Below are 17,829 nucleotides of genomic sequence, written 5' to 3' on the forward strand. Positions count from 1 at the left end.
ATGTTGCAACAGGGTTTAACTGGTATTAAAGCAGCCTGCAAAGGGAACTAGAATGAGAATAAAGGTAGCAAAAGGCTACGATTGGAAGGAGGTTGAGAATTGTAATGGCTCCAAAGCATAGTTATTGGCTTTTTTTTCCCAGAAAATTACATCAAATGGTTGTAGTTGATTCCAGATTAGAGTTCTGGGGGATGGCTGTGACGGAAAGATAAGGAGCTGGCCAGTAGTTTACCTTTCCATAATCCTTTCACTTCCTACTCACTACCAAGCCTTCCGTTGTTCCTGCTGGTTGCTTTTCTTCCTGACATATTACTTTGCTCTCCTGTTCTCCTGTAGAATTAAGGAGTTTCTAAATAGGATATCTAAGTTCCAGTAGTTACAAATATCTCTAAGGTATAAACAAATATATACCTGACAAATTACAAAAGCAAAAAATACTAAAGAAGTTCTCCAGGATGAAAGACGAGATACCAGACAGTAATTAAAATCCACATAAACAAATAAAGGACACTAGTAATGATAATTCTATAGGTATTTATAAAAGATAATATAATTATATATTCTCAATTTTTAAAAAGCAATTGCAAAAAGCATCATAAAATTGCATTGTTGAACTTATATACAGATGTAATACACATGACAGTGCAAAGGAGTGAGGAGAGAATGAAGATACATGAAGCAAAGAAATGATACCAGCTGTAACTCAAATCCAGAGGAAGAAATGAAGTGTCCTGGAAATGGTAAGTAAATATGTTAATATACAATAACCTTGGCTGGGCACAGTGGCTAATGCCTGTAATCCCAGTACTCTGGGTGGCCAAAGTGCACAGATTGCGTGAGGTCAGGAGTTCGAGACCAGCCTGGCTAACATGGCGAAACCTCATCTCCATTAAAAATACAAAAATTAGGCAGCTGTGGTGGCACATGCCTCTAGTCCCAGCTACTCAGGAGGCTGAAGCAGGAGAATCGCTTGAACCCAGGAGGCAGAGGTTGTAGTGAGCCGAGATCACACCACTGTACTCCAGCCTGGGCAGCAGAGTGAGGCTCTGTCTCAAAACAACAACAACAACTAAAAATCCTGTCAATATATATTTTTCTTTCTTCCTTTAGCTTCTTTAAGGGACATAAGATTATATAAAGCAATAAATATAACGCTGTATTTTGGAATTGACAACACAGATAAATGGAATATAACAATGACAGCATCAAGCAGGAGAGGACATGGAGGTACACTGGAGTGACAGTTCTGTATTTGACTAGAATTAAGTTAGTATCAATCAAAAGTAGATTCAGATAAATTAAGAGTATACACTGTAACTCCTAGGGCAGCCCCTAAGAAAATACTTTAACACAGGGTTTAAAAATAACCATTTGAGTTTGAATCAATTCCCAAATGTGCCCATCTTCACTTCATCACATGATCCTAATCTCATTTCTCCTTGAAAGACTGGCATTATGTACAGTAAGCAAAGGGAACAGAAGGACAGCAGGGACACCATACAACAACCATGCCTGCAAGAATGTCCCAAGGATGATTTTGTTCCACTCGAATGAGCAACTCACCCTAACACTTACCCATCTTCTTGATGTACCAGTTCTTTTCGCCATGAGATCTGTTCCAGTACAGGGCCCCTGCTGAGCTCACCAAGGCCATGACCAAGAGGATGCCAAACAACACCAGGATCTGCACGTTAGTCACCTTCTCGACATTTGATCTCTTGAGAGGCGCCTTCGTTGAATTCTACACAATGGCATTGAAAGTCAGTAAGGGTCAGAGAACACATTTGGGGAAAGGGGTTGGGGGAAAGGAGGTAAAACAACCGTATTTAACAACCGACAAGCAAAAGACTATTTTTTGGCCAAATAATCAATGCAATTCAAAAGTATACTATGCTTCTGAATCAACAGCTAGTTTTAAGTAATGAAGACAACATACTCTACCAGTTTAATGAACACATTCCAACAATACATGATTCATTCTGTACTTCTTATCATTATATCTTAGCATAAAATTGTCACTTTGCTTATCTTAGAACACAACAGGTTCTAAATAGAGTCCAGTTTCAAAGAAATCAGAACAATGGTAATTCAAGAGGAATTTAGAAGTTCCATATCATAAAAATCTAGAGAAGACCGTCACAGTAATTGCACAGCTCTACAGTAAATACAAGGAGATATATCTAAAGCACATATTTTTCCTCCTGGAGTCCAGAATTTGAGGAATAAAAAGACATATAGAAACACATACATACCAATAATGCAAAACAGAATATTAATGAGTGTCAAAATAAGTGGATGGACAAAAAGTTCACTTGGAGAACTGTGAATAAGAAGTAGGAGTAGGAAGAGTCATTTTATTTAAAAATATCTGAAGGTAGTGTGGTGGGAAAGCTAATGACCCCCTCCCACCAGTGATGCCCACATCCTACTCCTTAGGGCACTGTGAGCCTGTTATTTTATTTTATTTTTTGAGACAATCTCACTCAGTTGCCCAGGCTAGAGTACAGTGATGTGATCTTGGCTCACCACAACCTCCGCCTCCTAAGTGCAAATGATTCTTGTGCCACACCTCCCAAGTAGCTGAGATTACAGGTGCCCAACATCATGCCCGGCTAATTTTTTGTATTTTTAGTAGAAATGGGGTTTCACCATGTTGGCCAGGCTGGTCTTGAACTCCTGACCTCAGGTGATCCACCCACCTTGGCCTCCCAAAGTGCTGGGATTATAGGCGTGAGCCATGGCACCCGGCCCGAGTATGTTATTTTATACAGCAAAAGGAGCTTTGCAGATGGGATTAAATTAAATTAGCGACTGTGAGATGGGGAAAGATTATCCCGGATTACCCAATGGACCCAGTATAACCACAGGGTCATCAAAAGGGAGAACCTTTCCCAATTGTGCTCAGAGGGAGAGGTGGTGACAGAGAAATTTTCAAAGAGATTCCCCTTGGAGGCCTGCAGAAAACAGCAGCCACCATCTTGAGTTTTAGTGCAAGGAGACTCATATTAGACTTCTGACCTATAGAACTTCAGCATAATAACTCAAGTTTTTTTAAGTCACTAAAATTATGGAAATCTGTCACAGCAGCCAGAGGAAACCAGTACAGTAATACAGCTGATGGAGGAAGGAGACACTGAAGAGAGGAAAGCCACAGGGGAATTAATTATAATCCATTCCAGAGGTGAAATAATTCCTGAATTAAATCAGAAGCCAGGAACTGGACAGGGAGAGGTTCTCACGGGAGCGCCAGCCTGCAGGTCTCCTTCTACGAAACGGGCCCGGGCTTTTAAGAGACAGCGCCGATTGGACAAATTCGGGTGATCTGAAAGTTTGTAAGGCACTAACCATAAAAAATGGTACCTCATGCCAAACTGAAGTCAGCCTTCTCCTTCACTAGTCTCAAGTGATCTAGTGATGAAAATGTCTCCAAAGATAAGAATACAAATAAAGTCACAATGTGAAAATGAAATTGAGATGAAAACATGAGGCAATTCACTCCTAAGCTCCAAGAAAAATTTATACCACATCACTGAAGTTGTTATACAAATTCTATTGCTAAACCAAAAGTACTATTCTTTTGGGGTAGAGGAGTTGGGGGATTGCACTGGTGATTCTGAAAAGCTAAGTTCTTTAAATATCTAAACAACACAGCAGCTTTTTCCTTTATTTCTACTTTTTTCCCTTTTACTTTATTTCTCTAAATTATTCATCCTTTAAAGACTTAAAAAAAATTCCTCAGGAGTCTAAACGGAAATCCATTAGTAAACACCAACTTATCATCAATCAAAATACTATACCAAGGTTGACTGGGACGACACATCCACATCTGGCCTCATGGTAAGAGCCAGCAGGCCAGGTCCAGGACTGTGCATCCTAACTCTTAAAAAGTAAGCATGATCTTAACATTCTTAATAAACATTTACTAAATGTACAGGCAGGAAAAAAATTATCATAAACTTCAAACTTCATTTCTATGACCCCGTTTATTATTGACTTCTGATCTTTTTCAGTGGTTGAATTCCAGCCAATTAGGAGGATTAGAAAAATGTATCTTTCACCCAACAGAAGAGGAATGATCCCAAAACTTCAGGCTTCAACACATGCTCTTTGTGGAAAGCCAACCTCAGCCTATTCACTCCCACTTTGTGAATATTTGTACTTGCAGTAATCAATGGTGAGCTTCTTTTTTTTTTTTTTTTTTTTTTTTTTTTTAATTTTGAGATGGAATCTCACTCTGTCACCAGGCTGGAGTGCAGTGGTGTGACCTCAGCTTACTGCAACCTCTGCCTTCCGGGTTCAAGTGATTCTCCTGCCTCAGCCTCCTGCGTAGTTGGAACCACATGTGCATACCACCACGCCCAGCTAATTTTTGTATTTCTAGTAGAGACAGGGGTCTCACCATGGTGCCCAGGGTGGTCATGAACCCCTGAGGTCAGGCAGTCTGCCCACCTCAGCCTCCCAAAGTGCTAGGATTACAGGTGTGAGCCACCACACCTGGCCCAATGATGAGTTTTTAATGTTAAATTCCTATAGGCATTATAAGTTCTTCTGTAAAATTCTTAAAGTACCTGGCTACTTCAGTGTAATGGAATTACAATAATTCCATAAATTCCATTACACTGAAGTAGCCAGGTACTTTAAGAATTTTACAGAAGAACTTATAATGATGATTGACAGGAGGCAGAGCACAGGCAGTAATGAAAAGGATAGAGAGCTGCTATAAATACAGATGAAGCTTCACTAGCTCGCCTGCCACTCTCCTCCTGCTGTGGGGCCTGGTTCCTAACAGGCCACAGACTGTGGTTTGGGGCTTGGGGACCCCTGAGTTACAGTGACTCTGGAGTTTCACTGCCTGCTTTTATTCCTTTTGGGGGGGTAGGAGGGGACAGAGTCTGGCTCTGTTGCCAGGCTGGAGTACAGCAGCACAAACTTGGCTCACTGCAATCTCCACCTCTTGGGTTCAGGTGATTCTTCTGCCTCAGCCTCCTGAGCAGCTGGGATTATAGGCACGTGCCACCACACCCAGATAATTTTTGTATTTTTAGTAGAGATGGGGTTTCACCATGGTGGCCAGGATGGTCTCAAATTCTTAACCTCAGGTGATCCACCTGGCTCGGCCTCCCAAAGTGCTGGGATTACAGAGGTAAGCCACCACACCCAGCCAGACTGCTTGTGTTTTGAATTTTACTAGTTTTGTAAGCTTGGATTACTAGGACACTCTGTGCCTCAAGTCTCCTCATCTGTAAAATGAACATGATACTACCTAGCCATTGTGAGGAATAAACAAGTTGATATATGTACATTGCTCAGAATAGTGCATGATTTGTTGTAATTATGTGTGCTGTAATTAGTGTGATAATCTCCTTTTCCCATTAAATCAACCAATAGAAATAGTAGACTGAAATATTTCTGCATGTAAGTAAACTAAGCATGAACTAGAGGAACCTTGAAGGACGAAAGGCATTGAGGTAGGAGACCTAAAAAAAAAAAAAAAAAAAAGGGTAAAAGGGTAGAAGAACCCTACAGCAATTGAGTTTCCTCTGTGTGGTCAAGCAGCACAAGCACAGACAAACATTGTTATTTCACTAACAGGATGGCTTCCAGCTATGTGTGTTATATTTCTTTTGAAAACTCATTATTTTTACCTATTGTTTCAGCCCTAATGGCACAGCAGGTCTAGCACAGATGTTTCTGGGGTTTTCTATCATTCTATACAAGAGCAATCAACATGCAAGAAGCCTTGCAAAGAGGCTTATCACACCCAGGGTCAAGGACAAGTGCCTCTCACGCTCACAGAATGGAAAATCAGTGCATGCCTTACTCACTGAAGAGATACTGGAGCATTTTAAAAAACAGTGTGTTTAACTCATATAATATTGTTTTTCTAGAGCATACTTGTAATATTGTTTTTCTACAGCAAAAGCTGTATTACCAGTGTATGCTCTAGAAAAACAATGACACCCTGAAAAAAAAAAAAAAAAACTCCAATGTATAAGAAAGTTTGGAAATTTCTTAAATTTATAATATGCACAGTCTTAAAACTAGTATTGGAACCTTGACCAAATGTGAGCTAGCTACCCATGATCTCTTTGCCACTTCATCATAAAAAAAAAAAAAAAAAAAAAAAAAAAAAAAGAAAACAGAAGTAGGCTGGGCACGGTGGCTCAAGCCTGTAATCCCAGCGCTTTGTGAAGCCAAGGTGGGTGGATCACTTGAGTTCAGAAGTTTAAGACCAGCCTGGAAAACATGGTGAAACCCTGTCTCTACAAAAAATACAAAAATTAGCCAGGCATAGTGGCACATGCCTGTAGTCTCAGCTACTCAGGAGACTGATGTGGGAGGATGGTTTAAGCCTGGGAGGCTAAGGTTGCAGTGAGCCGAGATCACGTCACCACACCCCAGCCTGGGCAAGAAAACCAGATCCTGTCTCAAAAAAACAAAAACAAAAACAGAAGTAGTGATCTGTGGTTAGTGGAGCACCAAAAGTGTTTAGCAGAGGTTACTGACGCTGCACTATGGGAGCTAAAGGACACTTTCTAGGTGGCAGGGTGCTAAACTATTTTTTAATGGGGCCTCACTATGTCTTCCAGGCTGGTCTCAAACTCCCAGTCGCAACTGGTCCACCAATCTCAACCTCCTGAGTTCTTGCATGGCTAGAGCACTAAACCATTCATCAGGATAAAGTCTTCATATGCAGGCTGCTCAGAAACAATAAAGTTAAAGCATTCCAGTCAGCCCTTGTGAATGGACAAGGACCTAGCAGTGGCAATAGATCAGGCGCATCTCAGATACACTAAAAATCCTGATCTACCCAAGAGCTGCCTCTCAGCATTCACCAACTCTTCATTTTTCTAGCTGCCATGGAGCCCTCCCGCCTTGCTTCAGTACACAACCTCTGCAACCGCCCCGTTGCACTGGGGCCCTACCGTTCCGGCTCCTGAACTTCTCTCTGTACCACGACTCCCTCAAGAGCTCTCCTCCTCCTTGCCTCACACAGTCAAGGACATACCTCCCTTGAGCATACCGAAGCAGAGGGTGAGCAAGTAGACATCTGCATCCTTTGGCCTCTGAAGGTAACATTACCAGATGTATATTCAAGACCTGATGATACTTCTGGATCTTTATTCCTTGGATGACATGTTAAAAAAAAACTCACTCATAAAATGCACTACCTTCTGCCCCATAGCCAGGCCACCAACCTCTCAGTTGCTCCCTGTCACTCACTGAAGACTTGACAACTGGCTCATGGCATTCCTCTGTGGTCCAGCCTCGCTATTATCTCATCTTCAAAATCACAGCGCTGACCCCATTAAATGCCTTAGTCTCTCAGTTCCTTACTTGTCAACATCAAATAACCTTCAACAGCTCTGCCTTTGGCTTCCTACTCCCATGGATCACTCCCAGCTCTCTCATGCTAGAAACTGTCTACCCCAGAAGTACAAGAACAAGATTCTACACACTGATCAGCCTGTTACTCAGCAACTCCAGCAATCCTCTCCAACTTCAGAGAGTCTCTCAACCCTTCTAATCTCATCTGTCCCTGTCTTCAATGTGTTCTCTAGCTGGGGTAGCCACCAGCTTCATCTCCTCTGATAGTTACCTCTTTCATCTGGCTATCATTTGACCTCAAAGAGGAGGTCGACACAACAGTCTCCCTTCCCTAGCTCAATATCTAAAATGTGCTTCTGCCAGGGGGATCATTCTTAGCAGCCAGGTACCCCCAAACCTAGGTTGGATGGCCCTCCTGTACACACTGACAGCCCTTGGTCACGACACACATTCCAGTATCTCTCTGCTTTGTCATTCTATATTAGTCCTTAGCTCAACTGGCTCCCCAAGGGTAAGACTGGGCCTCTCACTATTGCACCCATACGGTCTAGCACTACTTTTGATACATGGTGGACACTAAATATTTTTTAATCAAGAAATACAGCCAAATGTGCATTTTAGAAGTTATACAAAAGAGCAGACAAGCTGAAAAGCCAATTCTCATTAATAGCCACCATTAGCAAAAACAAGATGCCAAGTGATACCAAAGAAATGTAATAAATGACATACAGGAACACTGATTTATGTGGAATTTCCAAAGCTGTCTGGCAAAATATCAATGTGACCTATAAATTCACAAGCAATTTTTTTAAAAAACATTAACAGGGAAAAAGAGCAAAATCATCATTTTAACTTCATTTTTTTCTTTGGTATATGAAAAATAGTTCAAAAATAACTGATTTTAAAGTGTCCAACATTCAGTTAAATAAGATAATTTTCTATAAACTCCTAATTAATGGGGTAAAGAGGAAAAGTAGAATGAGAAATTTAAAAGTTAGAACTAATCCCCCTTTAGTCCAGAAGAGAAAATAAGTTAGAACTGAATGTTCCCCCACATCTAGAAATCAAAGATCATTTGTATTTCAGGCAAAAGGCAACAAATACCAGATAAGAGAATAGAAATCTAGAAGAAACTACCTAAGGAATGAAAATAAAGGCAGTTTGTTTCCAAATTTAGGTTCATAGACAAGCTTGAACTTCCTAATGTAACATCTGCATTTTCTACCTTCTAGTTAATAAAAGCAGAAAGAAAAAAAAAAAGACTGAAATCAGTAATGTTTTACCTGCATGAGTTTGGTGTCATGTCCAGTATAAACAACTACGCCAAAGACCCACTGAGTATTTCTAAGCTGTGTACCTCTTAATAAGATCTGGTCAGGCCCAAGGGCAACAAGGCTAAAAATAAAAAATAAAAAAATGATATTAAATGATAGTCTGGAAAATGAGCATGAGCTTTTTTCTTAAAGATGAACCCACAATAAATCAAATGTTCCCTTTGCTCCAATTTGAACTACTTCACTGAGAAACACAGGCAACAAAGGTTACCACTGGCTTAATCTATCCCAAAAAGACCTACAAAAAGCTTTATTTTATCCATTCATCACTACAGAAAAAATGTTTTTTCTATAAAATGTTAGAGGGAATTATATCTCTCAGGATCCTGTTATGAAACTCAACACCCAGAAAGGAAGTTGCTAAAATAATAACTGAAACTTACTCATTTGTAATAAGTTTTATTATTGGAAGTATTATTATTATTTGTAAAATAAATCTAGTGTATTTTACAGACTATTAGAAGGGAATTAAAAAAAAAAAAGCAGCAACCTATCATATCAAGTTTGTCAAGGATGTCTTAATGAGTAAATAAAGACCTGAGTGGTAATTTAGAAATTCAAAATGGGGAGCCCATAGAATAGTTATATGTGCTAAATGAAACCAAGAAGCACTCACACTTAGCTGTCATATTTATAGTAATTTGGGTTGACTCCCATGATCAGGTCCTTCCAAGCCTTGGGTCGTCAAAATAGAAAGGACAGCCCAAGAGGCTGGGTTACAGGGTTGGGGGTGGGGGGCATTGGCAAGAGGCACAAAACAAAAGATGGCCAGAAGGTAGAAACCACAACCCAACATCATAACAAAAGACAGCTTCAGAACAACATAACAAACGCCAGAAGGACAAAGATAACAGGTATGGACAGGAGGGCACTGAATATTCTAAAGAAAGAATAAGCGTTCATTTCACCCAGCTTTCTAAAAACAAACAAATGCTCCTTAGAAGGAGGCTAGCAAAAAAAAAAAATACACATTTATGTAACACGTGTATTAGCTTTTATACACCTCAGATGGCTCTCCTCTGCTTTTCTGGACAATTTTATGAAGCTAAAACTATGTCTCCTGCCTGGCAGAAAATAGGCACAGAAAGAATATGCCACATGCTTTGAGCTTCATCTGAGAACCTTCGGCTCAGGGATTTTTTCTTAAATTTAAGGAAGGCTTTAAATTAAAGGTATGAAATCTCACTGTTTTAAGATAGTACAAAACTAGAAAACAAACATGTTTTCCAAAGCTCCAGTAATTCTTAGTCACATAGTTTAACAGAGAACAAGGAAAAGGAATACAATACCTTTTCCCATCTAAGTTCAAGTTTCCAGTGAAGTCATAGAGGTGGCGGTTGGGCCCTTCACATTCTATGGTTCCAGATAACTTCATCAAAACTTCCCGGGTTTGCATGTCAGCAGTGTGGCTCAAACCCTGAAAGATTAAACCAAAATAGGAAATCAAACACAGTCTTTTGTGTTTAGGGGCACCATTCAGCATCCGTGTGGTTAATCAAAAGGAAAAATAAGGCATCCCCAGTGGAATAATTTGGGGAGCTAACAAATCAAACTGTCAGCCCCTCAAGGCAGACTTTCCCAGCAGTTTTTGCCACACCAATCTAATGTGAAAATGGCAAAAGAATTTAATGAAGCCGAAAGTTAAGATCCCGCCACTGTTCTGGAAACATCCGCGCCTAAGTAATAGCTAACATACTCCAGCATCCTACAGCAAGGATAATCTACTAGCTGTACTCTAACACTGGTCATGAAAATAGAATAGAGTAGCCCTTTAATATTTTATACTATCTAGCATTCTCCTCTTTTTATTTAAAAGACAGGGTCTCACTCTGTCCCCCAGGCTGGAGTGCAGTGGTGCAATCATGGCTCACTGCAGCCTCAAAACCCTGGGCTCAAGTGACCCTCCCACCTCAGCCTCCTAAGTAGCTGGGGCTACAGGTGTGTGCCATCATGCCCAGCTATTTTTAAAATTTTTTTGTTGGAATAGGGTCTTGCTATGGTGCCCAGGCTGTAACTCTTCTTCAAATGGAAAAAAAAAAAATTAAGCAAATATCTACAGTAGAAAAGAAAGATATACAGATAGAATTTCTGAATTCAACTTTAAGCAGCAAAAATTTTTTAATTGTCAAAATCCTCAAAAAGGTTATATGTCAAAGACCATTCTTCATTTTGGCTGGGTGCAGTGGCTTATGCCTGCAATGCCAGCACTTTGGGAGGACAAAGCAGGCAGATCACTTGAGTTTAGGAGTTCAAGACCAGCCTCGCCAACATGGTGAAACTCCCTGTCTACTGAAAATTATAAAAATTAGCCAGGTGTGGTGGCATGCACCTATAGTCAGGAGGGTGAGGTGGGAGAATTGCTTGAACCCAGTAGGCAGAGGTTGCAGTGAGCCGAGATTGCGACACTGCACTCCAGCCTGGGTGACGGAGTGAGACTCCATCTCAAAAAAAAAGAACGAAAAAAGACTATTCTTCATTCTAGAATTAAAATACATGACAAGAATAGTTTTCTTTAAGGCATGGAAGTTTTGTATCTAATTATGTCACTCTCTAGGATTAGAATCTTTATTATAACAATGATGTAAACTGGGGTACCTGGAGCTTTTTGCTCCATTTGTCCACTAAGCTGTGCCCTTCTCACCCACTCAGCTTTGCTGAGATGTCCCCTCTCTCCAGCATCACAGGCAAAAAACTCAGTAGGACGCCATATGAATGCCTGGCACCCTTTGGGACCTAGAGTTTGATGCAGCCCGCTTTTTCCAGCTCTCTTTACGTGTTCCCCCTCATCATAGATAGCATATTCCTCCCATAGATTCCATTAGCGGTAAGGCCTAACCCTTTGTACTGAGTATTTTGTTTCTCTAGAAGAAGATGTGTGGGGACCACATATGCAGTTGGGTCCACCATAACAACACAAGTCATCAGAGGTGACTTTACCTGGCGTATTTTAAGGTTCGTCTCCCCATCCAGATTAGCTGTTTCGACATAACACATTGCCTGAGGTTCACTGAGAAGAGAGAAAGAAAGAGTCAAGTTTAGTAAAGTCCTTTCCACAAATTCACAGCTTATAATATTTCTATTATGGAATCTATGCCTGCTGATTGGCCCTTCAAAATAATTTGTTATAAATAACCACTATAGTAGGAGTAATGATGGAAAAGGAAACACACACTCATCTTTGGGACTTAGCGGCAGTACAGACTCAGTCATTTGCCGAGATGATCTGCCCTTGTAAGCCCCACATAATGACTGCTGAGCCTCAAGAAGACAGAATGAACTGAAGATGAAAGAGAAGGGGAAACACATGATGTTCCCGCTCAGATGCAACCACTGAGTTCAGGCAATCCTTCAAGTCTGGGGCTGGGCCTGATCGAAAAGGCTGCCCAAGGTATGGCCAGTAGACACACACACGCTTTTTGAAGAAAATGACAGCCAGAGGAGTTGAAGGATTGAGGCATGGGCTTAGCAAGGATTTGCTTCTCTGCCATTTTCACAATCTCACGGCCAACTTTTTCATCAAAATACCTATCATTAAAGACAGAAAACTCAAAGAATAAAAATAAGCATAACAGATATTGTACTCCTATTTATAATCTTTGAGTTTAGCTAAGTTCACATAGTTAGTGATTTAAGAGAATAGACTGCAATCCACTAGTTAAGGTAAAATCCCCGGCATCACCTTTATGGGCTATACGGCCTTGGCAAATTGTTTAGTCTTTCTGTATCTCAATCTTGTCACGTGCAAAAGAAGTCTCTCAAGAGTTATTGGGAAGATTAAGTGGGCCAACCTCTTCAACAGCTGTTCAGCACATAGCACACACTCAGACACTAATAAGGAGCATGCTGGAAATATGATGACAGCTCAAGCAATCCCATATTAAGACTAAGTTTAAAAAAAAAAAAAAAACTAGCTGGGCACTGTAGCTCACGCCTATAATCCCAGCACTTTGAGAGGCCAAGGCAGGAGGACTGCTTGAGGCCAGGAGTTCCAGAACCAGCTTGGGCAACATCTAAAAATCTTTTTCTAAATTAGTCTCTACAAAAAAAAAATTTTTAAATGTACCGGGCATAGTGGCATGCACCTGTGGTCCTAGCCACTTAGGAGGCTGAGATCGGAGGATCACTTCAGCCCAGGAGTTTGAACTTACAGTGAGATACAATTCTGCCACCACACTCCAGCCTTGGTGACAGAGTAGACCTTGTCTCCAAAAAAAAAAAAAACAAAAACAAAATACACACACACACACACACAATTTTCTAGGGTCACAGCCAAGACTTATAGCCCAAACTATCAAGTGATCAATAATTCAATATTTCTAAGAATTTCTTTGTTATTAATAAATATGGGCAAACATAAATCTAGCCCTGCGTTATTGGTTCTTTTTCCCTCCATAGGCCTGGGATCCTATTTTAAAATCTATTATCTCAAGCAGAAAACTAATGCTTAGGCTAAAAATCCATTAGTGATTAAATTCAACATAAGAAACGCTGTCTGCAATCAAAGAAAATGCAAGCAGCATGAGTATCTATGACTCCAATAGTGTATAAATATAGGAAGTTAGAGTCCTAACGTCACACAATTTAATCTTGAATTCAAGAATAGATGTCTATTCTTGTTCTAATTTTGGCTTTCTTTCCTAGCTATATACGGTCCTGCATCAAGCCCAAAAAATGTCAAGAATTGCACTGAGTGATGATTCCTTCCTAGAATAACACTACCTGGAGAACGTGAAAATGATACTTGGACACAAAAGGGCCAAACGTGAATGGATGAAGAGCAAACACCATCTGCTGGTCACGTTTACACTGAGAAAACATCTGTGGTTCTTGAACAGCTATTAAAGTGGAGCTCTGGGTTCTACAGGACAGACTGCTTGGCAGAGCCCATCAGGAAACAAATTCTGAAATCACGGATATGCTGCAACTTGATGTTAACGAAATGACCACTCCACTGCTCTTGACTCAGTGTCCCTATAAATAAGAACTATCACCCAAATAGCCAGAAGGCTAAGTGGGAGTCAATACACGTAAAAGAGTTCAGAAAAAGCACAAAGGAATGAATGGGAGAAGGAAAACAAGGGTCACGGCAGGAGAAGGCGAATGACAAGAAATGGAAGAATGGGACAGAGGATGGTAGAAGGGAACAGGTGGCCCAAGACTGCTCCAGTCACTGCTTATTATTTCATTGTTCTTAACATTTATTGCAAAAAAAAAAAGGTGCTCACTAGCACAGCTGACCTGGAGGACAGCAGGACCACATCTGCTGGAAGATACTGCCCATTGACGACCTTCACAATGTCTCCCACTGCCACCTAGAGAGCCAGCAACGAGGACAGAGAGGCATGAAAGAAAAGAAAACACACATGGTGAAAAAGGTGCTTAAATATTTGAAGAAAAATTACTATATAACTAAGCCATGAAGTTTAAGACAGAGAAGCCCAAATTATTTTCCATGACAAGAACCAAAGGAAAGTACATCCATGCAGCCACTGGTAATGTTGCCTTTCTGCAATGTTAACAACAAAGCAAAGGGAGGGAGAAAAGGGATAAATCAGAACAGCTATAAAGATCTCGTTTTCTTACAATTATCCATCCATTTACAAACACGTGAGCATCTCCACAGCTGCACGTGGTGGGTAGAATGGTCACACACACACCTCCAGAGCCAGCCTAATGCCTGGGCTTAATTCCCACTGCACCCTGATGAGCTGTGTAATGATGAACAAGTTATGTAAACTCTGTGTATCTCAGTTTTCTCATCTATATAAAGGGGATAAAGACACATATTTCATAGAGTAACTGTAAAGATCAACTAAGTTAACTTATATCTTTTTCTGTGTCTTACAAATTGAGGTGCTGAACAAAATAACTTGATCACAGTAATACAGCTACTGAGTGTTAGAGCCAGGATTCAGAATGGGGCAAGCTGCAGGGAAGGCCAACGCTCTTTTTAAAAGGCAACACTAAATTCACCCATGAAAAGTGCACCTAAAAGGCCCCCTGGAAATACACCACATAAAATGGAGATTTGTACAGGCTTAAGAAATTCCCAGAAAAAGAATCACAGTCAAAGTCAGAGACCACTCTGGGGAACAGACTCCACCAGACAGAAGATCCCAAGCCAAGGAAAAGGGCTATAGTCTCCAAAATAGCACCATGGCCAAGTGTCTACAAATCTTGTCAGTAACATTGCAGAAAGCATCAGGGTAGCGAGAACTGGGGCTTTCAAATCCAACCCAAGCTTTATAGCCCTGTGCTAGCTTTGTGATCTCAGCAAGCTGCTTCGCCTCTTCAGCGCCCCAGTGTCTCATGTCTGAAACAGGAAAACAGTGCCACCGGCCTTGTAAGGCGGATTCAGTGACTAAGGAAGTATACATGGCACCTGGCATAAAAGAGATCCATGTAAATGTCAGTCACCATCAGCAGAAGTATAACTGAAAGGACATCATGACTGTGAAGGTCAAGGACATTGGAATTATCTGATGACAAAAGAAGACCATTCCTAGTACAGTAATAATTGCAAAGCTCAAAACAGGCATTTATGCTTTCTATTTCCTATTCTAGCCACGTTGCTATTCTCTTAGAAACTAGGAATTTCAAGTGATATGATACTTGTGAAAAACTACCAGATCTTATAAATTGGCAGGTGCCCATGTTTAATCTTCTGTTGGGAAAAAGGCAAATTTACTGAAAGGTATCCTATTGGTGCTTTAAGTTGTTTATTAAAGTGTGGATAAAATGCTACAAAGCTATTTTAACAACCACCAGTACAAAAGAAGGGATGGCGCCGGGCGTGGTGGTTCACACCTGTAATCCCAGCACTTTGGGAGGCCAAGGCAAGCAGATCATGAAGTCAAGACATGGAGACCATCCTGGCCAACATGGTGAAAGCCCCTCTTCTAAAAATACAAAAATTAGCCAGGCGTGGTGGCGCGCACCTATAGTCCCAGCTACTTGGGAGGCTGAGGCAGGAGAGTCACTTGAACCTGGGAGGCAGATGTTGCAGTGAGCTAAGATCACACCACTGCACTCCAGCCTGGTAACAGAGCAAGACTCCATCTCAAAAAAAAAAAAAAAGCAAGGAAAGTTATGTGAATTGTAAGTGTTTTTTAAAAGTAAAAATTTCCTGGCTGGACATAGTGGCTCAAACCTATAATCCCAGCACTTTGAGAGGCTGAGGCAGGTGGATCACTTGAGGTCAGGAGTTTAAGATCAGCCTGGCCAACACAATGAAATCCCTATCTCACTAAAAAAAAAATTAGCCTTCCAAAGTGCTGGGCGTGGTGGTGGGCACCTGTAGTCCCAGCTACTGGGGAGACTGAGGCAGGAGAATCACTTGAACCCAGGGGGTGGAGGCTGCAGTGAGCCAAGACAGCACCACTGCACTCCAGCCTGGGCAACGGAGTGAGATTCTGTCAAAAAAAAAAAAAAAAAAGGAAAAATATTTTATAGAAATAGTTTAATTAAATATAAAAATCAGAAGAAGTAATTAATAAAGAAAAAAACACTAGACAGGAAAATTCATCATGTTTTCAAATGAAAAAAGGAAGTGAATTTTTTTTTTAAATTCAAAGTGGGAGGACAAGAGAAATTATGGCTTTCTGTCATCTTTACTCTCTAAATAAAGAAGCATTCATATCCCAGTAACCAAGTACTGAGAAGTTTGGTGTACATGAGAAACTACTTACTTGGATTTTGCTTAAAAATGATTTTTTCTTTGATTAGTTGTTTTCTGTTTATGAGACAAGGTCTTACTCTGTCGCACAGGCTGGAGTGCAGTGGCGTGATCAAGGCTCACTGCAACCTCCGCCTCCCAGCCTCAAGTGTTCTTCCCACTTCAGCCTCCTGAGTAGCTGGGATTACAGGCACGCACCACCACGCCCGGCTAGTTTTTGTATTTTTTTATAGAGATGGGGTTTGGCTATGTTGCCCAGGCTGGTCTTGAGCTCCTGAGTTCAACTGATCCACCTGCCTTGGCCTTCCAAAGTGCTGGGATTACAGTCATGAGAGCACCCGGCCTGGAAATGATTTTCTACGTAATGTTCTTACGTGATTGTTCCTTGTGTGTACAATTTTCCCTCAAAGAATTAGTAGAGTGGGAACAGAAACCCTCCAGATCCCTGAATCTACTCTAGCCCCAGAGAGTTCCTCAAGTCTCTTAATTTTGAGGAAGTAGCTAAAAGATCCTCCTGAAGTCAATTAAAGCCACTGAGATCCACCCAAGAGCTGCCTCTGGGCCAGAACCAATAACTCAGCTACAGCCCAGGGGGCAGCAGACCTGAGCTTCAGCACTTCAGATTAGATTGTTATCATTTTCAGGATCTTAAGGACAGCCAGCTCCCCCTTGCCTGACATCTCTGCCCTCTCCTGTATTCTCATCCTCACACTGAACTACTCACAGTTCTGCAGCTGGTTACCCCTGATTCACCCTTCAAGACAGCACTAGAGCATCTCTTGAGGGCAGACTTTCCTGACTTCAACCACCGGGTCTAGATGGGTGGCCACTCCCAGCTGTTCCCAAAGTGGAAGGTTTCTCCTACACAGAGCTCAACAATAGCACTGCACGGGGTTAGTTGCCTCTCTCTCCCAGGACACCGGTGGTTCTTGGGTATGCTCCCTACACCATCGGCATCAGCCTCAACTAAGAATTTTAAAGTGCAAATTCTAGGGCCCCACCCAAGACCCAGTGAATCAGAAAGCCTGGGAGTGGGGCCCAGCCATCTGGATTCTAGTGGCCCTGTGGATGGTGACTGGGATGCCCACTGAAGTTTGAAACTCCTTAAGGAAAGCACTGTGCGTCATTCTTCCTGTGCCTAATACAATCTCTGGCACATGCCAAGATAGATAGATAGATAGATAGACATTGATTGATTGATTGATTGATTGATTGATTAGATGGAATCTCTCTCTTGTTGCCCACACTGGAGTGCAGTGGCATGATCTCAGCTCACTGCAACCTCTGCCTCCCAGGTTCAAATGATTCTCTTGCCTCAGCCTCCCCAGCAGCTGGTGCCCACCACCACGCCTGGCTAATTTTTGTATTTTTAGTAGAGACAGGGTTTTGCCATGTTGGCCAGGCTGGTCTCGAACTCCTGACTTCAGGTGATCCACCCACCTCAGCCTCTCAAAGTGCTGGGATTACAGACGTGAGCCACCGCGCCCCATC

The 17,829-nt window shown here is 41.4% G+C and overlaps 1 protein-coding gene across 3 annotated transcripts in view; it reads right to left on the bottom strand.

The window, feature by feature from the left end:
• The window catches only part of ATP8A2 (ATPase phospholipid transporting 8A2), a 643,075-nt gene that overhangs the window by 482,667 nt on the left and 142,579 nt on the right, over positions 1 to 17,829 (bottom strand). For all 3 annotated transcript variants that reach the window (XM_032260055.1, XM_032260056.1, XM_032260057.1), the window contains exons 7-11: positions 13,902 to 13,975; positions 11,601 to 11,670; positions 9,953 to 10,080; positions 8,613 to 8,724; positions 1,576 to 1,741 (exon numbers count right to left, since the gene is read on the bottom strand). In XM_032260055.1, coding sequence (XP_032115946.1) covers positions 1,576 to 1,741; positions 8,613 to 8,724; positions 9,953 to 10,080; positions 11,601 to 11,670; positions 13,902 to 13,975 — 550 coding nt within the window. The remainder of the gene's footprint in view (positions 1 to 1,575; positions 1,742 to 8,612; positions 8,725 to 9,952; positions 10,081 to 11,600; positions 11,671 to 13,901; positions 13,976 to 17,829) is intronic.

Source organism: Sapajus apella, unplaced genomic scaffold (genome assembly GCF_009761245.1).
Source record: "Sapajus apella isolate SASKATOON/1434 unplaced genomic scaffold, GSC_monkey_1.0 scaffold114, whole genome shotgun sequence".
Lineage (NCBI taxonomy): Eukaryota > Metazoa > Chordata > Mammalia > Primates > Cebidae > Sapajus > Sapajus apella.